The sequence below is a fragment of the Macaca mulatta genome, chromosome 15 (genome assembly GCF_049350105.2).
Source record: "Macaca mulatta isolate MMU2019108-1 chromosome 15, T2T-MMU8v2.0, whole genome shotgun sequence".
Taxonomy (NCBI): domain Eukaryota; kingdom Metazoa; phylum Chordata; class Mammalia; order Primates; family Cercopithecidae; genus Macaca; species Macaca mulatta.
Window position 1 is genome coordinate 125,868,039 of NC_133420.1, and position 23,871 is coordinate 125,891,909.

At 38.7% G+C, this 23,871-nt stretch overlaps 1 protein-coding gene across 1 annotated transcript in view; it reads left to right on the forward strand.

Moving 5' to 3' along the window:
• LOC711939 (contactin associated protein like 3) overlaps window positions 1–23,871 on the forward strand; it is a 235,617-nt gene that overhangs the window by 25,124 nt on the left and 186,622 nt on the right. Inside the window, 1 exon segment of the mRNA XM_028835369.2 lies at window positions 2,362–2,472. Within this exon segment, the coding sequence (XP_028691202.2) occupies window positions 2,362–2,472 (111 nt within the window).

Here is a 23,871-nt window from a genome sequence, read left to right on the forward strand (position 1 = left end):
ACTTTATTGTGCCTTCAAGAGCTCATGATTCCACAGAGAGAGTTAGACATGTCAGCCAGGAATCCCAGGGACAGGTGGAACGCCCAGTGCTGTTTTATGCATTGCATGATACTGCAGGACAGAGGTATCATGAGAACAGCTATCTTGCTTTTCTAATGTAAGAACAGATTTTATCCAAAGCATGTCAGTATTGCTTTAGATGTCCTTGGATTTGTTTTATTCTTTCCCAGAAGAACCAAGAGAAAAAAACATCAGGCAGACAGGCTTAGGAGCCACTGTTCCCTGAATGATGTCCTTCCTTCTTGGATCCTGCTGTGCCCACTCGGGGCCGTGTGGGACTTGTCTATAGATGGAGCAGAGCCTTAGTTGCCTTCTTGTACTTTAGCTTCTTCACAGTTTTAAAATGCCTTTTTAGAAAATGTAAGTAAAGTTCTTAGCCAGTTGGATTCGTATTTATCTATTTTTCTTAGTCCACTATGAAGCATATTTGCTGCCATCTGAGAATCCTGACTACACAGTGTTATCCAGAGAGCGTGTGTGCTGGGGAAATTGAGAAAGCCTCTCTTGTGGCATAAACATTGAGGGGGACACTTTAAGGAAACCGTAGAGAAAGCAAACCTTTCTTAACAGCTCTGCGCATTTCATTGGCTTCTTGCTGTGTGAAAATATGGGGTGCTCTTCATGCTAATGATGTTAAATGCGATTTCTTAGCTAGATTATGCTGCTCTTTATGTGGAAAAAATCCCAGTGTCTGACTCATCTATATAAACGTAACGTTGTCACTTATAGGGAATGTATAGAAAAATGTTTCTATGTCAGATACTCTGAATGTTTTACCAAGCAATGAAATACTGTTTTCCCTATTGTAGAATAGGCGCTTCACAATGAATTACTGAGTTTTTCTTTTGTCATGTCTTAAAGACATGTCACTGTCTTCATGGCAATGCATGCTTTTAGAAAAGCAGTTATAATTCCAGTATTTCTTTATGAAATGATATTCACTAGGCAAATTATGTGCACTTAATTTTCTTTCTGTTGTTGCAGTATCATGTACTCAACCAAACAAATCAGGAGAGACCCTGAATTACCTCTTATCTATCTCACTGAACATAGTTGACATTTTGCTGAGTCATAGGAATCTAGTTAATTCTGGTTTCTTTCTTTCTGTGACTTAACAAGTTGCTCATAAAGAAAAAAAGTGTATACAAAATATGCAGTTCAGAATCATCTAATGATATATTCAAGGTGTAACGTTCCTCTTTCACAGAAATATCCTAATGTGTGACAGAAAATTTAAGTCTAACATTATTAGATCAATAACCATGCTAGAAGAGGTACCCTTTTTATGAGAAAATATATGACATGCCTGAAAGTACAATGATTACAGGATTGGACTGTGGGACTGAGAGGTAACCTTTGGGGTGCTTCTGTTACCCATGGTTACACATGGGAACAGAGCTACCCAAGGTGGGAATGGTCCCAGGGGCTCCTCAAGTTTGACGGTGGGGAACACCAGGAGCAGGAGGGCTCTGAGGGTCCTTATGGTCTTATGACAAATAAGGTGATATGGGTCAAACACTACTTAACCCCCAGCAATTCTTTTAGAACAGAGCTGAAGCAATAGTCACCCTGAGGTGAGGGTGACATGCAGGGGTCCTTGGGTTGGAAAGGGCAGGGCATGTTCCTGCAGTGCTCAAGTTATCAGGCAAAAAGGAGGAGCCTCCATCTCCTGTAGGCAAATGTCCCCCAGTGATTCCCTCTGAAGAGGTCTGCAGGGTGGGCTTTATTTAGTTCATCACTGCAGGTGTTGCCTTTCCTGGGTCCTGGCTTCACGCACTGAAAACTCTGACCTGAATACCTGGTGCACCTCACCTGTCTCATCCCCCACAGGTTCTGTGCAGGGGCACTGTGAGAATTTCTAGCCGCTCTTGAGGTTTGGGCACAGAATTCACACTACCTCTGTGTGTGTGTACCTAAAGAACCTAAGCATCAAATTGAGTTTAAAGTCGTGTTGGATGGGTGGTGCACCCAGACATCCTCCAGAATTGAGAAAATGTGGGACATTAGGGAACTTTGAAGGCTAATGGACCTGTTTTGTGCTTTCATTATGGTGGAGGTTACATGGCTGAATGCATTTGTCAAAACAAATAGAGTTGTACGCTTTTAAAAAATTAAATACATTCTCTGGAATTTTACTCTGTGTAAATTATAGTGCAATGTAAATTTTAAAAATTTAAAAGAATTAAAAATGGAGTGATGATTGCCATACATCCTAGAATATATTCATATATATTTTTGGACTATTATTTCTCCCAGGCTGCAATCTGCGTGTTAACCATATCACGGTATTTTTCCCGGCAGCTGACTGTGATGCCCCACTGGCGTCTGCCTTGCCTAGGTCATCCTTCAGCAGCTCCTCAGAGCTGTCCAGCAGCCACGGCCCTGGGTTTTCAAGGCTCAATCGAAGAGATGGTGAGTCTGCCTTTTTCCCTGTATTGCTCCTTGGTGACTCTCATTGGATTTTCATTTAACAAAATAATTATAATTGATTAATACTTCGCAGAAGGAAGTAAAATTCCGAATAAGCATATTTGTTCACGTTTGAAACTCCAAGAATGTATTTGACAGGAATAAATTGATCGCTTCGGCTTCCTGGTCCTGCCGGGTCTCCCTTGATACAATCTTTGTGTGCCTTGAATGAGTCACACCTGACTTTGTCAGTATTTGAACTCTTTGTATACCCCTTGCAATATCTGAGTATTATTTGTGAAAGGCCTTAGATTCTGCCATGTCCTTTTTTTTTTTTTACCTTGGATTCTTTTTTTCTGCCACAGTATACATTTTGTTGTCCCAGATTATTTAATTATTCCTATTTGGATGAGAAAATAGGCAAAGTAAAGAAGCGTTTAAAAAGATTTTTATTATGTCTTAACTACAATTCTTAGTTTATTTCTTATTATGGTGGACTTGATTCTCTCTTTAGCATCTACTGTAGAGAAGTAAGCATGTGATGGTTTATTCATGCTCCACTGTGACGATTCCATTCATAGTTGTAAACATATTTCATGAGGACTGTGTTTCTTTTACATATGCTTTAGCAGAAGTGCAGAAAATTGAATGTGGTCTTGCTGTGTAAATTAGAGGGAACTTTAAACACCAAATACATCGTGACAGGGAATCATCCTGGCATTTTCTGAGCACAAACTCAGGTGGAATGTCTTTGAATAAATTCTCAGAGGAAATTAAATTTACACTATTAATAAAATGTATTTGTAGGCGTATATTAAAAAGATTCAAAAGTGTGCACTGTATTTTATGAAATTATGCTTTCTTGTTTTCTTATTGCCCTTGTTCTTTTTGAGATGGAGTCTCGCTCTGTCACCCAGGCTGGAGTGCGGTGGCGCGATCTCAGCTCACTGCAAGCTCCGCCTCCCGGGTTCCCGCCATTCTCCTGCCTCAGCCTCCCGAGTAGCTGGGACTACAGGCGCCGCCACCACGCCCGGCTAATTTTTCGTATTTTTTTTTTTTTTAGTAGAGATGGGATTTCACCGTGTTAGCCAAGATGGTCTCGATCTCCTGACCTCGTGATCCACCCTCTTCAGCCTCCCAAAGTGCTGGGATTACAGGCGTGAGCCACCGTGCCCAGCCTCTTTTTTTTTTTATTTAACTCCCTGTTGCATTTCTTGGTGTTTTCTGTATTTAAGCACATTTAGTGCATTATACATTGGACCAAATAAATATGTTCTGGCATTTGTTATAGGCAGTATGGTTATGAAGCATGAGCAACTTAAGTTTTCATTTTTCTTTTTATTTTTCTTAAGTCTGTGATTTCATTTGTTGCAGAGATTTGGGCTCTGTTTTGTTACTTTAGATTTTATTCCTGTAGAGACTCAGTGGATGGTCTTTATCATTGAAACAGTGACTAAGCCTGGGCACAGGGGATAAAGGAAAACAAGGGTAGTCTCAAGCCATAGCTCTTCTTGATGTCAAATCATATTTTGTCCTAAAGTACATGACTATAGCATTCTTTATCATAGGGATCATTTTTATTCTTAGTTCATGTTCCTGTAATTCATCATGCAAAAAAGCATGATATCAATCTTAATAAAATTTATTTTCATGTTAATAAAGTTAGGAAAACAGGTCTATTTTATTACTTTAGCTAGCTACCAACTGAGTTTGTTACAAATTCATTGCTGTTGCTTTTTTTAATTGGTTTTGACTTTTTTCTTCTCCCTCATGGTAGCCTGCAGTATTCATCAACGGAGTTCCAAATTGGGAGTGATTTATTGAAGGCTATAGATTATCTCTAGTGTTTTAATATCCTTTATTAGTTTCAGAATGGTCTATGGAAGAGTGACTGAACAAATGTTCTGATCATAAATAATTAAACTAACAAATAATGACCCCCGTCTCAGACGTTAAAGCCTTTCTCCAGTGGAGTGTCAAGATCTCAGAACTGAAAATTAGTAGGCAGAAAACAAGTAGTTTCCCAGTTGTGCAGCCCGGTGCCTTGTACCAATGTGATGGGAAGATGCCATGGAAACAGCTCAAGCCTTAGCCTGAGGGGTGAGAGGGGAAGAAGGTAGCTATGCATCCCGTCTGGCCCAGTGTAAGGGATCAAAATGGACTTTTTGGAGGTGTCTTTCTTCACGCCTCTTGGATGCCACACGTACACTAGTTCTTCCATGCCACTAAATGAGGAACCCATAGGCCAAACAAGTTAATGCACTTTTATAAGGAACTTATTTAATTCCCTTTAATGGGGAAGACTCAATTTTTCCACCAAAGATTTCATAAGTTATGAAGTATAATCCAGAATTACTTTCAACTTGCAAAAATGCACTATCATGAATATTGCACAGATGGGATTGTAACTAATTGAATATGTTTTTGCTTTCCACATCTTCATAGTTATAATTTCAGTACAGCTTCTAACATGGTATTGGTTAGTTTGAGGGTAAAGTGACCTGCTGTAATTCTTTTTTTTTTTTTTTTTTTTTTTTTTTTTTGAGATGGAGTCTTGCCCTGTTGCCAGGCTGGAGTGCAGTGGCGCAATCTTGGCTCACTGCAACCTCTGCCTCCCGGGCTCAAGTGATTCTCCTGCCTCAGCCTCCCAAGTAGCTGGGACTACAGGTGCCCGCCACCACGCCCAGCTAATTTTTGTATTTTTAGTAGAGACGGGGTTTCACCATGCTGGCCAGGATCATCTCAATCTCCTGACCTCGTGACCCACCCGCCTTGGCCTCCCAAAGTGCTGGGATTATAGGCGTGAACCACCACGCCTGGCCAACCTGTTGTAAATTTAAGAGACTAAGGGTCAGTGTGCATTTCTGCACCTTTCACATTGCATCACTTGAAGCTAAGAAGAAATCTGTGGTATATTACATGTAAAAACAAGATGTGCCATTGAAACCATTTAATTATTTTAACATATGTTTGTTATTCCTTTTTCTGTAACTTCTTCTGACACTAATTGAAAATTTTGCCTGCCTGTCTCTGTAGACTCCACCTCTGAGTGGAGTCTGACAGCTGTCTGACAGCTTTGAAGAGAGCAGTGGATCCCCCAGCATGGAGGTTGAGATCTGAGAAGGGACAGACTGCCTGCTCAAGTGGGTCCCTGACCCCTGAGTAGCCTAACTGGGAGACATCCCCCACTAGGGGCAGACCAACACTTCACACTTCACACTTCACACAGCGGGTACACCCCTGAGACGAAGCTTCCAGAGCAAGAATCAGACAGCAGCACTCTGTTCAGCAATGCTCTATCTGCTGCAGCCTCTGCTGCTGATACTCAGGCAAACAGGGTCTGGAGTGGACCTCAGGCAATCTCCAGCAGACCTACAGCTGAGGGTCCTGACTGTTAGAAGGAAAACTAACAAGCAGAAAGGAAACCCACACCAAAACCCCATCAGTATGTCACCAGCATCAAAGACCAAAGGCAGATAAAACCACAAAGATGGGGAAAAAGCAGGGCAGAAAAGCTGGAAATTCAAAAAATATGAGTGCATCTCCCGCTTCAAAGAAACGCAGCTCATCGCCAGCAACGGATCAAAGGTAGACAGAGAATGACTTTGACGAGTTGAGAGGAGAAGGCTTCAGTCAATCAAACTTCTCAGAGCTAAAGGAGGAACTACGTACCCAGTGCAAAGAAACTAAAAATCTTGAAAAAAGAATGGAAGAATGGATAACTAGAATAATCAATGCAGAGAAGGCCATAAACGAACTGACAGAGATAAAAACCATGACACGAGAAATACGTGACAAATGCACAAGCTTCAGTAACCAACTCAATCAACTGGAAGAAAGAGTATCAATGATTGAAGATCAAATGAATGAAATGAAGCGGGAATAGAAGTCTAGAGAAAAAAAAGGAAAAAGAAATGAACAAAGCCTCCAAGAAATATGGGATTATGTGAAAAGATCAAATCTACGTCTGATTGGGGTGCCTGAAAGTGAGGGGGAAAATGGAACCAGGTTGGAAAACACTCTTCAGGATATCATCCAGGAGAACTTCCCCAACCTAGTAAGGCAGGCCAACATTCAAATTCAGGAAATACAAAGAAGGCCACAAAGATACTGCTCGAGAAGAGCAACCTCAAGACACATAATTGTCAGATTCACCAAAGTTGAAATGAAGGAAAAAATGTTAAGGGCAGCCAGAGAGAAAGGTCGGGTTACCCACAAAGGGAAGCCCATCAGACTAACAGCAGATCTCTCAGCAGAAACTCTCCAAGCCAGAAGAGAGTAGGGGCCAATATTCAACATTCTTGAAGAAAAGAATTTTCAACCCAGAATTTCACATCCAGCCAAACTAAGTTTCATGAGTGAAGGAGAAATAAAATCCTTTACAGATATCAAATGCTTAGAGATTTTGTCACCACCAGGCCTGCCCTACAAGAGATCCTGAAGGAAGCACTAAACATGGAAAGGAACAACCGGTACCAGCCACTGCAAAAACATGCCAAAGTTTAAAGACCATTGATGCTAGGAAGAAACTGCGTCAACTAACAAGCAAAATAACCAGCTAATATCACAATGACAGGATCAAGTTCACACATAACAATATTAACCTTAAATGTAAATGGACTAAATGGTCCAATTAAAAGACACAGACTGGCAAATTGGATAAAGAGTCAAGACCCATCAGTTTGCTGTATTCAGGAGACCCATCACACATGCAGAGACACACATAGGCTCAAAATAAAGGGATGGAGGAAGATCTACCAAGTGAATGGAGAACAAAAAAAAGCAGGGGTTGCAATCCTAGTCTCTGATAAAACAGACTTTAAACCAACAAAGATCAAAAGAGACAAATAAGGCCATTACATAATGGTAAAGGGATCAATTCAACAGGAATAGCTGACTATCCTAAATATATATGCGCCCAATACAGGAGCACCCAGATTCGTAAAGCAAGTCCTTAGAGACTTACAAAGAGACTTAGACTCCCATACAATTATAATGGGAGACTTCAACACCCCACTGTCAACATTAGACAGATCAACGAGACATAAAGTTAACAAGGATATCCAGGAATTGAACTCAGCTCTGCACCAAGCGGACCTAATAGTGTTCTACAGAACTGTCCACCCCAAATCAACAGAATATACATTCTTCTCAGCACCACATCGCACTTATTCCAAAATTGACCACATAGTTGGAAGTAAAGCATTCCTCAGCAAATGTACAAGAACAGAAATTATAACAAACTGTCTCTCAGACCACAGTGCAATCAAACTAGAACTCAGGACTAAGAAAATCAATCAAAACCACTCAACTACATGGAAACTGAACAACCTGCTCCTGAATGACTACTGGGTACATAACGAAATGAAGGCAGAAATAAAGATGTTCTTTGAAACCAATGAGAACAAAGATACAACATACCAGAATCTCTGGGACACATTTAAAGCAGTGTGTAGAGGGAAATTTATAGCACTAAATGCCCATAAGGGAAAGCTGGAAAGATCTAAAATTAACACCTAACATCACAGTTAAAAGAACTAGAGAAGCAAGAGCAAACACATTCAAGAGCGAGCAGAATGCAAGAAATAACTAAGATCAGAGCAGAACTGAAGGAGATAGAGACACAAAAAAACCTCCAAAAAATCAGTGAATCCAGGAGCTGGTTTTTTGAAAAGATCAACAAAATTGATAGATCGCTAGCAAGACTAATAAGCAAGAAAAGAGAGAAGAATCAAATAGACGCAATAAAAAATGATAAAGGGGATATCACCACCGACCCCACAGAAATACAAACTACCATCAGAGAATACTATAAACACCTCTACGCAAATAAACTAGAAAACCTAGAAGAAATGGATAATTTCCTGGACACTTACACTCTTCCAAGACTAAACCGGGAAGAAGTTGAATCCCTGAATAGACCAATAGCAGCCTTTGAAATTGAGGCAATAATTAATAGCCTACCAACCAAAAAAAGTCCAGGACCAGATGGCTTCACAGCCGAATTCTACTGGAGGTACAAGGAGGAGCTGGTACCTATTCCTTCTGAAACTATTCCAATCAATGGAAAAAGAGAGAATCCTCCTAACTCATTTTATGAGGCCAGCATCATCCTGATACCAAAGCCTGGCAGAGACACAACAAAAAAAGAGAATTTTAGACCAATATCCCTGATGAACATCGATGCAAAAATCCTCAATAAAATACTGGCAAACCAAATCCAGCAGCACATCAAAAAGCTTATCCACCATGATTAAGTGGGCTTCATCCCTGGGATGCAAGGCTGGTTCAACATACGCAAATCAATAAACGTAATCCAACATATAAACAGAACCAAAGACAAAAACCACATGATTATCTCAATAGATGCAGAAAAGTACTTTGACAAAATTCAACAGCCCTTCATGCTAAAAACTCTCAATAAATTCGGTATTGATGGAACATATCTCAAAATAATAAGAGCTATTTATGACAAACTCACAGCCAATATCATACTGAATGGGCAAAAACTGGAAAAATTCCCTTTGAAAACTGGCACAAGACAGGGATGCCCTCTCTCACCACTCCTATTCAACATAGTGTTGAAAGTTCTGGCTAGGGCAATCAGGCAAGAGAAAGAAATAAAGGGTATTCATTTAGGAAAAGAAGAAGTCAAATTGTCTCTGTTTGCAGATGACATGATTGTATATTTAGAAAACCCCATCATCTCAGCCCCAAATCTCCTTAAGCTGATAAGCAACTTCAGCAAAGTCTCAGGATACAAAATTAATGTGCAAAAATCACAAGTATTCTTATACACCAGTAACAGACAAAAAGAGAGCCAAACCATGAATGAACTTCCATTCACAATAGCTTCAAAGAGAATAAAATACCTCAGAATCTAACTTACAAGGGATGTGAAGGACCTCTTCAAGGAGAACTACAAACCACTGCTCAGTGAAATAAAAGAGGACACAAACAAATGGAAGAACATACCATGCTCATGGATAAGAAGAATCAATATTGTGAAAATGGCCATACTGCCCAAGGTAATTTATAGATTCAATGCCATTCCCATCAAGCTACTAATGACTTTCTTCACAGAATTGGAAAAAACTGCTTTAAAGTTCATATGGAACCAAAAAAGAGCCCGCTTTGCCAAGACAATCGTAAGCCAAAAGAACAAAGCTGGAGGCATCATGCTACCTGACTTCAAACTAAACTACAAGGCTACAGTAACTGAAAGAGCATGGTACTGGTACCAAAACAGAGAGATAGACCAATGGAACAGAACAGAGCCCTCAGAAATAATACCACACATCAACAGCCATCTGATCTTTCACAAACCTGAGAAAAATAAGAAATGGGGAAAGGATTCCCTATTTAATAAATGGTGCTGGGAAAATTGGCTAGCCATGAGTAGAAAGCTGAAACTGGATCCTTTCCTTACTCCTTATACGAAAATTAATTCAAGATGGATTAGAGATTTAAATGTTAGACCTAAAACCATAAAAACCCTAGAAGAAAACCTAGATAATACCATTCAGGACATAGACATGGGCAAGGACTTCATGTCTAAAACACCAAAAGCAACAGCAACAAAAGCCAAAATTGACAAATGGTATCTAATTAAACTAAAGAGCTTCTGCACAGCAAGAGGAACTACCATCAGAGTGAACAGGCAACCTACAGAATGGGAGAAAATTTTTGCAGTCTACTTATCTGACAAAGGGCTAATATCCAGAACCTACAAAGAACTCAAACAAATTTACAAGAAAAAAACAACCCCATCAAAAAGTGGGCAAAGGATATGAACAGACATTTCTCAAAAGAAGACATGCATATAGCCAACAGACACATGAAAAAATGCTCATCATTACTGGCCATCAGAGAAATGCAAATCAAAACCACAATGAGATACCATCTCACACCAGTTAGAATGGCGATCATTAAAAAGTCAGGAAACAACAGGTGCTGGAGAGGATGTGGAGAAATAGGAACACTTTTATACTGTTGGTGGGATTGTAAACTGGTTCAACCATTGTGGAAAACAGTATGGAGATTCCTCAAGGATCTAGAACTAGAAATACCATATGACCCAGCCATCCTATTACTGGGTATATACCCAAAGGATTATAAATCATGCTGCTATAAAGACACATGTACACGTATGTTTATTGCGGCACTATTCACAATAGCAAAGACTTGGAATCAACCCAAAAGTCCATCAGTGACAGACTGGATTAAGAAAATGGGGCACATATACACCATGGAATACTATGCAGCCATAAAAAAGGATGAGTTTGTGTCCTTTGTAGGGATATGCATGCAGCTGGAAACCATCATTCTCAGCAAACTATTGCAAGAACAGAAAACCAAACACCACATGTTCTCACTCATAGGTGGGAATTGATCAATGAGATCACTTGGACTCTGAAAGGGGAACATCACATACCAGGGGCCTATTATGGGGACGGGGGAGGGGGGAGGGATGGCATTGGGAGTTATACCTGATGTAAATGACGAGTTGATGGGTGCTGACGAGTTGATGGGTGCAGCACACCAACATGGCACAAGTATGTATATGTAACAAACCTGCACGTTGTGCACATGTACCCTAGAACTTAAAGTATAATTAAAAAAAAAGAAAATTTTGAAAAACTGACAGTTAATTTTAAATTATTTTAAATTAATATAAATGTTTAAACTATGAGAATTCAAATGGTACACTAGCACATAGTAAATTCTTAACATTTTGAAATAAATAATGATCTATATTAGGAAATGAAATCTTTATATGATGTATACATACAATTGTAGAACTTGGTATTCTCCATGATCAATAATTGGCTTTCAGAGGCAACTTAATTATGCAATGATTGTCATTAGTTTTATTATACTTTACAATAAATGGATTGATGCTTTGTTTAGTTGACAAATATAGACATAGGTGAATTAGTTTTACCTTTTTCCTTAGGCCTCTGCTCATGTGCTTATAGCTGTGTCTGTGTCAAATGAATTTGTGAAAATATAATCTTTTATTTTAGACAATTTCAACAATTAATAAACACTGTAAAGTTATTATTCCATGACTGAGATGAAAACTCAGCCGTTTTGGGGTATCATTCACATGCTGGCTAAAGATACACATTTATTTGTGCGTTTGCTGCTCTGTGTCTCCTCTGCATATATTATATTAGCAGTTTCAGTTTAAAGTTTATTTTTTTGTAATTCCGATTGCTTGCTTCTTACGCTGGTTGTCATATGAATATGCCTTTCTAAGATTAGGATAAAACGCTCTTCTTGGTGTTTTCTTTCAGTCCTATCTTGGGTTATTTTTAATCAAAATGCCAGGCTGAGGTCAACTGATTGTAATTTGTTTATAAGGAAAAAAATGGAAGGTGACCTGAAGAATTTTCTCCCCCTCCCTTTAGCAAAAAGTATTTATTCTTATTTTGAAATGAGAAATTCCTTCAGAATTTCCCAAGATCAAAGAGGGCTATCTCACTGACCCCTGAGACCCTGTTTCTTCATCTGTAACTTGGCTAGTCTTGTCCAAAAGAGGCCCCCTGTGGGTTGGAATTGCATTTAGTTTTAAAGAAACAATTATGCAGAAAGTGCTTCTTCCATCTTATTAAAATTTCAAACTTAGAAGAAAAGGCGTCTGAAGTTTCCAAGTAGAACTATGAAGACCTGGTGTTTTTAGTATCCCATAAGTAAGCATTCTAGCATAAGGGAGACTGGTTGCTCATTGAATATTGTCTTGGCCACTCACAGACCAGCACATGATGAGTGTAAGATAAACTCTTTGGACTAAAGAGAAAAAACATAAGACTCTGCAGCTGTAACCATGTCTACTGACCCAAGCTGGAATGCTTTAGTGTATTGTGTCACCTAGTTAAGTTTTAGGATTTCCCTCCCCACTTATAAGTTTGCCTCCTCAGGCTAAAGAAATACGGGATATTAAGGAGAATTGGTAAGAGAGAAAGGGCAAGAATTTGGAAATGCAAAACCTAGACAAGGTAGAGATGATTAACTGGAGTCGGGGAGGAATTAATAGCATATTAATATCAACATCATTATGGCCTACACCCATCTATCATGCTCTCTAGTATTGTGTCCAAGGTCCTTAGATGGTCACTGTCTTATTATATCCCTGATCACACTAGCTTCACCAGACTTTCAGGTCACCCAGGAGCTACATCTCTTAGCAGAATATTAAGATAATGAAAAACAATAATAAGTTATGACAGTGTGTGAAAAACATGAAAAAGATTTTATATTCTCTCATGATACATGTAATTCAAGATGCTGCTGCAATCAATTAAAATATATATATGCTTTTTTGCAAAGATAACCCAGGTGTTTTCATGGTCTAACGAAGTTAGACAGTATTGTTATTCGTGGCTTGACGCCTCTACAGTTGCTCCTTGTTAAAGTCACCAAGTGAATGTACAATAACTAACCATGCGTTAGACCCAAGGAGAGTTTGAGAATTTTTTCAAGGGGCCTTCACTAATAAGCTAGCTGTCTTATTTGGGGATCTATAAGCAGCAAAGATAAACATTGCCTTAGACATTTCTGTTGAAATGGCATAAAACACATGGATTACTTAGTGCTTCAGGGGTTTTAAATACTTGGAAACAATGCAGTGAACACAGATATTACTGTGAAGAACATTTCAGCAAATGAGATTACAAAATGGATGAAACCAAAGAAGTGTCTCATGTTTATTGCTTCTCACCTGAAGAGATTTAACTATATGGGTGGACTTCATCAACATTCGAAACTTTATTTCCATAGAATTTTAGGACCTTCTGGGAAGATGCATGACAGATGCGTGCCATTGTCACTGGTGTGGGTCACTGTGGAAACTGCCCTAATGAGGCCATTATGCTGCCTACTTGTGAGATTTGGTTGTGAGTTGATGACAATATTGTATAGAAAATAGACACTCAAGCTGTTGAAAAATTTTACAGGTTGACATCAGTTATCACTTAGAACTCTTCTCTCAGTTTTCTGAGTGAATGAGAATTGTGTTTAAAAAGATACTTTCTACCTCATTTCTTCTCCAGCTATTTTGAAAAAGCTCAGGTACTGATTTCTTAGGAAAAGAGGAATGCAGGGAAACTAGAGGCAGGAATTTGTGCTGCACACAACCTAGCCACGACTCTGGGTGCACCAGCCCTTCAGATCTGGGCAGGTTAGCATTTGCCCAGGTATTGGGCTGCCTGTGTGGCTCCACAGAACAAAGATGGGGAAGCAGAGGCATAAGCTTGCCTTATAGCACAGCACACAGCCTTCCAGGAGTGGATACACACTCTCTTTCTATTCTTAGCACAAATAATTACCTCAACTCAACAGAAAAAATAGCAATCTGTGCCTGATTGTCCTGAAAATGTTTCATTAATTTACTTGTATTCAGTGAATATCAAACCATAGTTAGTGGTTTTTCAGTGAGTACAGAAAACGTATTTGGTGGGTTGTTTTCCATCCTAAGAGTGTAAATATTGTAGGGCCAAAGACTTAATTATCTTTTTGATGGAATAAACCTACAGAGGATAGATTCCAGTGTCAGTAAGACGAAGAGTTTCTGCTTTTCTGAGGAAGTAAGTTTGCTCTGTGCACACACACATAGAAAAAATGGTCAAAAGTTGCTTTATAAAATCCAATAATCAACTTGTTACATTAACACCTTACTCCATGAAGATCACAGTATATGAATACAAAATAATATGTATGAATGTTGGATGATTTGTGGGAAAAAAATCTTATAGTCATCACTCCATCCTTTTTCCAAATTCTGTGTATTGTCTCTGAAACAGTTCATGCTTGTGATTCTTCTACATCATTTCCATGGATCTCACCCTCAGCTCAGTCTCTTCATGTCTCACTTGGATTATTTTGAAAGCCCCATGATTGAACTTCAACTTTTGAAGCTTTCCCTAATTAAATAACTGCTTAGCAAAGTCCTCAGTTAATGTTCTTTGAAGTGCTATTCTGTTCTTGTCCCATGCTCAGTTGACGAGTCTCAGACACTAACTCCCTGCATAAAGCAGTTCTCAAATTCACAAGCCACCTAATGCCCCCCACCATACATAAGAAGGTGTAAATTTTGGAGTAAAGGAAATATATATTTCATTAAGTCGAAATGTAAGATCAATTACAATTCAGCTAATATTTAATTAAGAGGATATGAGGCATCTCAGTGAATGCAATTTTTATGTTTTTGAAGTATATAATTTTTAGATTTGTACTTAGCCATTGTTACTAAATTTCAGAAAGTTCCTGCTGTATGGAAATGAATCAGTGACTCTAAATTGTTCTTTGAGGTATAAAAACAAAGGTAGTAACAGAAATACAAATTTCACAGTCTGGACTAGAAAACATTGCTAGTGACCACAACTCAAATACAAATCTAAAAAACATCTTTATTAACCTGAGGTAAAAGCCTCTCTGCGTGGGACAGTTTTACCCAGGCAACCAAACAGGCGGTGTGGGATGAATGTTTGAAAATTGGAACTTACTTGGACCCGCTCATCCCCGTTTTCCATGCCTGCTGTGCACTTGGCGCCAGACAGGGACATGATGTCGTCAGTATTTTCAGTTTTCAAACAAAACTGGGATAATCTAATATTTTCTGGAATAACCATAGAATAATGTTTTCCAGTGTGAACTTGGTGAATTTTATGAATGAAAGAGAAGCAGAAATTGGATCCACACAGCCATCATTGAAGGTAGCACACCTAACAGCAAAAACTAACGTGCAGGACTGGGCACGGTGGCTCACACCTATAATCCCAGCACTTTGGGAGGCTGAGGCGGTTGGATCACTTTGAGCCCAGGAATTGGAGACCAGCCTGGGCAACGTCAAAACCCTGTCTCTATTAAAACAAGAAAGAAAAAAAGCTTCATGCCACTGTTATGGCCTAGGAATGTCTAAAATCCATCACAAAGTCAGTATTTTGCTTGGAGGGGCAAGTAGAATGAGCTTTTGGAAAGTTTCTGTAACAATTCTTTGATCTAGTAATTCCTGAAAACCTTTGAGGCTGGTGAAAATACTTTTTCATGTAAGGATGAATCATTCTGTGAGTCCTGGTGCAAGTCAGCCAGAAACTCATGATGGGAACTTTTGGACTAAGGAATGGAAGGATATGAAGTTTAAAATGGAAATAAAAACTTTCTTCACGACACTAATAATTCCTTTAAAGGCAGTTTCTGTGTGGGATGACCCTTACAATTAACATAAATGATCCTGGATTCAAAGCTCACTGAAATTTTTAGCCAGTGCCGTCAGACCTCAGTCTTGGCTCATAACTCAGATTGTCTTGAGTCTTACGTGTAGAGAAAAGGGGATCATTGCAGAGACTATGAACCGAGGCATTAATCGTCACTTCTGAAGTCCAAAAGTATCTCTTGGGTCTGAGGCAGAAAAGTTTGAAAGGGAATTGAGCAGGCTAAAGGTGTTTCAGTTTTTCTGCTATCCCACAGACTAGGAACCCTCAGCAAGACTGTACGATGGGATGCGTAGGGAGGTAGGAACTGCCCTGAAGCTCTGCTCTCAAGCAGAGCCCTGCCGGTGGTGGCTTAATGGAAGTCTTCACTGACGCTCAGGGATCTAAGTGTGTAGTGGAAAGGAGACCGCCAGTCTCCAAGAGCAGCCTGCACGGCATCCTGATTGCGGTGCGGCACATTCAGTGACAGGACTGGACACCCTGCGGCAGCTTTGGTGGCCCGTGAGGACAGCCCCAGTTATCCAAGGACACCTTGAGGTACCAAAGGCAGGTGAGCAAGGCCATGTTCCTGCCTGAGGTCTAGCACAGGGAGGAGAAAGGAGCACCAAAACGTTGTGGAGAGCACTGTTCCAGCCTGGGATGGGAGGACTTGGCTCCATCAGCAGCCGGTCACCATTCCCGAGGATGGTGCAGTGCTGACCTCTTCTTGGGGCTTGAACACACTCCCCTCCCTGCTTTACCAAGGCAGCCAGCAAAGCCAGAAGAGAGCAGAGTTAACTCCGGGGATAAAGGGGAAGTAAAATTCCCCTGAAGGAATCTTCAAGGGACTGTGATCAATACAGACACGAACTGACAGGCTTATCCCTTAACTGGACAGAGACACCTGCTGTGACTACTTTCAGTTTCTATATTGGACAGAATTCCAGCTCCTAGCAGAAAGCTTTCTGGGTTATGGAAACATGAAGTTACATTTTCCCTCATGAGTTTGTGATTTAAAAATTTATACCTGCTGAATGATTCTGACGAATTTGCTCAAGCGGCTTTCGTCAGGGTTACAGTCAGTATCTCCTGTAGCCTCAAAGTAATGTGATGTTGAGGATGACTTAAAGTTTTCTTAAAAAGTCTGAAACGTGATGCAGAATGCTTGCATCAAAAGAGTGTTACATTTTCCCCACACTTGTACTTACTAGAGCCAAGTACATCAAAGGTGTGGGTTAAAACTCATGATACGGGAAACTCTGACAGTTGTGATAACATGGATGAACCTGGAGGACATTATGTTAAGTGAAATAAGCCAGGCAGAGAGAGACGAATACTGTATAGTCTCATTTACACATGGAATCTAAAGAAAGTGCTCACAGAATAGAGAGTAGAATGGTGGTTACCAGAGGCTAGAGGAGAGGGTGGTTAGGGAAAGGGGAGATGTTGGTAAATAGGTACACAATTTTGGGTAGATAGGAATAATAATTTCTGGTGTTCTTTTGCACAGCATAGTGAATATAGTTAATGATAAGTGTTGTCTGTTTTGAAATATATGAGAGGATTTTAACTGTTCTCACCACTAAAAAAAAGTTATATATTTGAGGTGACGATACGCTAATTAGCCTGATTTGATCATTTTACAGTGTATGCTGTATCCGGCATCACATTGCACCTCATAAAAATGTACAATTATTATTCATCAATTAAAAATAAAATTTAAACATGGGAGTTAGCAAACTTTTTCTATAAAGAGACAGATGGAAAATGATTTTGGTATTGTGGACTATGTAAGGTCTCTGTTACATTTCTTCTTTTTCTTCTTTCTTTCTCTGTCTTCCCTCCCTCCCTCCCTTCCTCCTTCTCCTTACTTCCTTCCTTCCCTCTTTTTTTCTTTTCCCCTCTTCTCTCTTTCTCTTTTCTTTTGCTCTCTTTCCCAGGTTTGGAGTGCAGTGGCAAGATCACAGCTCAGTGTAGCCTCAGCCTCCCTGGGCTCAGGTAATCCTGCCACCTCAGCCTCCCGAGTAGCTGGGACCACAGTCACATGTCATAACACCCAGAGAACTTCTGTGTTTTTAGTAAAGATGAGGTCTCATTATATTGCTCAAGCTGGTCTTGAATTCCTGGGCTCAAGCAATCCACCCACCTCAGTGTCCCAAAATGTTGGAATTACAGGCCTGAGCCACCATACCCAGCCCACCCCCCCCCCTTTTTTTTTAAACACAACACTTGACAAATGTAAAACCATTCTTAGTTCTCTGGCTATATAAAGCAGGTCATAATCTAGATTTTTACTAAGCCTGCACACTAAATATGTCTAGCACTTTGCCTTCAAAAGCTCTCATAGCATTTATCACATGCCAGTGTGCTTACTAGGTGTTGTATACTTTTCTTACGCTTTGTGCAATTCTAACTTCCTTGAAGGAAGTGTGCTATCTTATCCTTACTGATTAGGAATAAGTTTGGAATCATCCAGGCTCTACCCGTTACTAGCTGTGTGACTTTGGACAAATTCCTTTATCTCCCTGAGTTTTTGTTTCCTCGGTTATAAAATGGTATTAGTAAAGTACCTATCATGAAATAGTTAACTTGAGTAAAATAGGTTGTGAAGATTAAATGAATTAATACACATACAATAGTTAGGTTATGTTACACCAATGTTCAGAGCAGGTGTATCCACAAGAGCCAAAAGAGAAACCAAATGTCCGTTGATGGGTAAATGGAGAAGCCTAGTGCAGTGTAGGGGGAAAATTCTGGCCCGTACTATAACACAGATGAGCTTTCAAGACATTATGCTAAGGGAAATAAGCCAGACACAAAAGGACAAACATTACATTATTCCATTTATATGAGGTACCTAGAGTAGTCAGACATTCATAGAGACAAGAAATAGAATAGTGGTTGCCAGGGGCTGGTGATGGGGGTTATTGTTCAGTGGGTTCAGGAGTTTTCATTTGGGAAAATGAAAAAGCTCTAGAGATGGATGATAGTGGTGGTTGCACAGCGTGAATGTACTTAATGCTACTGAACTTTACATAAAAAACAATTCAAATAGTAAATTTCGTATGATGTGTTTTACCGTAATTAAAAAATTAGTATATGATCTGATCCAAAGTAACTAAAATCTACTGAGTGCTGCTGAAGCAAATATTATAATTAGTTGTTTTTTGTTTTGTTTTGTTTTGTTTTGAGACAGAGTCTCGTCCTGTTGCCCAGGCTGGAGTGCAGTGGCGCGATCTCGGCTCACTGCAAGCTCCGCCTCCCGGGTTCAAGCGATTCTCCTGCCTCAGCCTTCTGAGTAGCTGGAATTACAGGTGCACGCCACCACACCTGTCTAAGTTTTTGTATTTTTAGTACAGACAGGTTTCACCATGTTGGCCAGGGTGCTGTCAACTCCTGACCTCGTGGTCTGCCTGCCTTGGCCTCCCACAGTGCTGGGATTACAGGCGTGGCCCCTGCACCAGCAATTAGTAGTATCAACAGTGGGAGTAAAAGTGGCAGTTAAGCACATTGTTTCACAACATCTAGCTCAGAGCCATCAAAAAGCAAACATTAAATAATATGTATAGATGGAATTAAACTTAAGCTTCTGTAGTAGAATAATTCAGAATAAAACAGGAAATAATGCCAGGTAATGTCAGTTGTTACCAAATAAATGTCCAAACTCTGAAAGAACTTGTTGAATTAGGTTATGGCAGCCCACGGTGTGGGGTAGGGGGCCGTCAGGTGATGTTTAAGTAGTTTACATAGGCTGCATCCCTGTCGTTCCATTTAAATTGGCCACCACACTGCCAGGCATATGACATTGGCAACTTAAACTCGACAGAGAAACCTCTAAGAATAAGATTAATGCATTTCTAATTCTCTGTGTCACAATTATTCGATTTTAAAAAACAGGAAAATATAAAAAATCTTATTATAAAATGGCTGTACCAGTTTTACCTTCTATATTATAAATGCAATATGGCTTTTGGTGCATTTAAATTAATTTTATAAGAGTCCCAATCAGCTGATGAGTAGTTTTAGAATTGTTCCTGTAATTGTCAACTTGGAGAGCCCTTCACTATTTTACTCATACTTCACTGAAAATTAAAGTTCAATTTCATGCCTAATTTTATACATAATGTGTTGTAAAACATCACCATTTGGGATTATACCTTCCAATAGGATATGTATGTATGTTTTCTATTTATAAGTAGCTGACACAGGACCATTCTAATAATTCCATTTGATTTTTGTATTTGTCAGTAGATATAACAATCTCCCTTTGGTTCAGATTGAAAAAATGTAAAATGATGATGATGATTGTTGACTGTGCTGATATTCTTTGCATACCATTATTTTAGCTTTAAACTATTTTTTAAGTGTGGTCCAATGCAAAAGCTGCTTAAGTCTGATACCCCAGTCTCCATGATGTGATTATTATGTATTGCATGCCTGTATCAAAATATCTCATGTACTCCATAAATATATATACCTAGTATATACCCACAAAAATTGAAAAGGAAAATAAACCAGAAAAAAGTCAGATTTTTTATATCATAGAGTTAAAATTTTTTTTCGAAAATTTTACGTTTCATTATATTTAGAAAATTTAGCTTTATGGGGTTTTAGAGAACATGGTTTTTCTTCCATGTACCTTCCTATTTATTTTTATGGTGCTCAAAGTTGCTAAGTTTCCACGTATTTTAGTAAGAATTAGCAATGCCCTGAATTCCATAGCTTTCATAAAGAATTGCCTGTGTACCATCTCGTCGCCACCTCTTTCCTATTGCAGGAAAGCAATAAGAAGATAGTCTGTAGTTAATTTAGATTGCTTGCCAAAATAGTTTTAAACTGATTTGTAATTTTTCCTGAACCAGAATGAGGAATTTTATGGTTTAAAGTATTAACATATATGAAATTGTCACATTATGTTTCAGACACTTAGGAAATGTAGAGAAATTATTGTAAAATACATTTTAGAAAAGATGTTGCAACAAGATGAGGACAGAAGTCTGTGAAGTGTTGTGAGGAAGGCCCAGGGAAGCAGGAGGAAGGTGGGGAGATCACAGGATGACCTGGAGCCAAAGAAGAAGGGCCCAGGTCCCAGGGTCCCCACAGCACTGCCGGCCTTCCAGCCACAGTTTTTCTCAATCTTCCTGTCATATCCCTCAAGGAAGTAAGTGGATATTGTAAAGAGCGAGTAATTGTAGCACAACAAAAATCAAAAGTCATGATTCTGGAAAGCATTATCAGTAAAAAATGGAGAAATAGTTGAAATCTTTTCATCTTTCCTCTAGAAATTTCTGATTATATATGTATCCTCTTCCACACTAATATCCAAATAACTCTCTTACTTCTTTGTGCAAAGAAACATGAAAGAAGGAAAATGTTAATCATAAGTGTATGATTGATTTTGTGTGTATAATTTTGCAAATTAATAGATTTTATGTGTTCAATAAATGTACGTAAATACACACACACATAATGTGTATATGTGTGTGTGTATGTACTGTGTACTAAGTATGTACTCTATGTGTGTATGTGTGTGTGTGTATATATATTTAGAGAGTTGGTATATACTTAATAGTCAAATCCAAATTTCTAGAATTTTATATTTTATATAATGGCACCAATTTTCCTGAAGCTCGAATATATGTGTGTTTGTGTGTGTGTGTGTGTGTGTGTGTGTATTAAGTATATGGTCAGTGTGTGTGAGTGTGTATGTGTATATATACATACACACACATATGTCAGTACATACATGGTCTGTGTATGTATATAAACATATATCAGTACATATACACATATATATGTATCTCAGTATATACTGACTATATAGTCAGTATACATATATATAGTCAGTATATATAAATATATATTGTGCCATTATATAAAATATGAAATTCTTGAACTTTGAATTTGACTATTAAACCTGACTTTGTTGTCATTAAGTTTACATCGATACTTCCTGGAATTGCACATTGCTAAATTTTTCTGCAAAACCAAGATTTCTAAAACATGATGGGACATTTGATACAAGAAAAGGCAAATAAAGAAAAAGTAGAAGCCATTTGTCATTCTTCTTAAGTGTTTCCTTAAGAAAACTATGTGATCCGAAGTTATTTAGACAAAAGCTTAAGAAATAAAACACTTAGTAACTCATGCTAGTACTTGATTATTCTTTTGCTTATCAAGTTGTCTTCTTTTTATGATTATTATACCTTTAATTGCAAACATTCATTGGATTGGCTCAGTAGCATTTTATGTGAGACAACTTTCCATTTTAATAAGTACATATTCTCCTTTGTTAATGTGAAATAGAAGTGGAGGGGTAGAGATGAAATGGATAATTTTGCTAGAAGAAAATTGAAACTGGCTAGGCAAAAGCATATATGTATTTTGTCCTCTTTTTCTGTTTTTAGAATGTGCTTGCATTAACTCTCATTCTCAGCCAGAAGCGTCAGTTTATTAATGATTCAGAAGGGCTTTCTTTATATATGGAAAACCGTGAACTGTGATGTGCAGAGTACAACCAGGGAGCAAGCCCATGGGTTTGAATGGAAATTAGCGTTGGTGTATGGAAATGAATTTCACAGAAAAGGATAATTTAGAAACCTATGTGATAAACTGCAAACACAGAGCAAATGGAAATATACTGGATCTTTTCCTTCCACTCCTCGTATTTCTCCACTATTCAAATGCCCTTCCAAGTGATCATGCTTTCTTGGCACACTGACTAGGTCCAGTGATGAAGAGAAAGAGAAAATAATTACTGAATATTTTTAATGAAAAATGAATAGCTCAGGATATTTGTAAGGGCCTTTCAATATCAAGATATTTATTTCCCACGTTAGAAAGTATAACTGCTAGTGAAAACTTAGCACCATAGTTTAAAATCATATTAATAAATAAAAGCAAAATTCTTACATTGGGGAAATGCCCCGTAAATGGTTTGTTAGAGCATGCGATCCTTAACTACTGGAAATTTCCACTACTCTGCATAGTGCAATATTCCAAAACAGAATAGGATGTGCGACATCATTGTTTTGTATGAGGAATCTAGAGGAAAGAAATTGATAAAAGTGTATGCAATAATTAAAAAATATGAAGAGTATCAATCTCTGATAGAATAATGTAAATGTAGCAAATATTTAAAATAACTAATCTAATAAGAATTAAATTCCCCTACATTTTTGTTCTCCCCTCCCCTCCCCTTCCTTTCCACCTTCTTTCCCCTGTCCCCCTTTCCTCCTTTTTCCCTTTTCCCGAGTACCTGGGATTACCCTTATCCCAAGTAGCTAGGATTACAAGCATCCACCACCAGGCCGGGCTGATTTTTGTATCTTCTAGTAGAAATGGGGTTTCACCATGTTTACCAGGCTGGTCTCCAACTCCTGGCCTCAGGCGATTCGCCCACCTTGGCCTCCCAAAGTGCTGGGATTACAGGTATGAGTCACCATGCCTGGTCCCCATTTTTCATAAAATCAAAATTCTTACATATTCCCCTCCTTAGTTTATAGGTCAGAAGCTACACTGAGTTTCCCAATGTGCCTAGATGTTAGATGTGCCAATTTACATGTACAACAAATGACCTGAAAAGTAGAACATTAATACGACAGAAAATATTTTGCCTGAGGATATTGTTTACTAAATTTTTTTATCTGTGCATCTTACTAGTTCTTAGAACTAATAAGTCCAATGGCATTCTATTTTTATGCTTTTTTTTTCCTCAGATTTGTAGCATATGACAATGTGAATATGTTACAAATGTTGAATGATTCAACTGACTACAGGCCAAAGAAAATAGCATCACGTTATCTATAGCAAAATGTGTTTTGGTTGAAGAAATATGTAGATTTTAAAGAAGTTAATCTTGTTGTCTCTACTAAAAAATACAGAAAACTAGCCGGGCGAGGTGGCGGGCGCCTGTAGTCCCAGCTATTTGGGAGGCTGAGGCAGGAGAATGGCATAAACCCGGGAGGCAGAGCTTGCAGTGAGCTGAGATCCGGCCACTGCACCCCAGCCTGGGCGACAGAGCGAGACTCCATCTCAAAAAGAAAAAAGAAAGAAATTAATCTTGTTTACTTATGCAAAGAGTATGCTTCAGCAGCACATGTAACTTTGTTTAATTAAAGTTCATCTAAAATAGGTTGTTAGTACTATGACAGGAAGTGGCATTCAAACAAACAAGATATTCATAAGGATGTTAATATAGATTAGACAT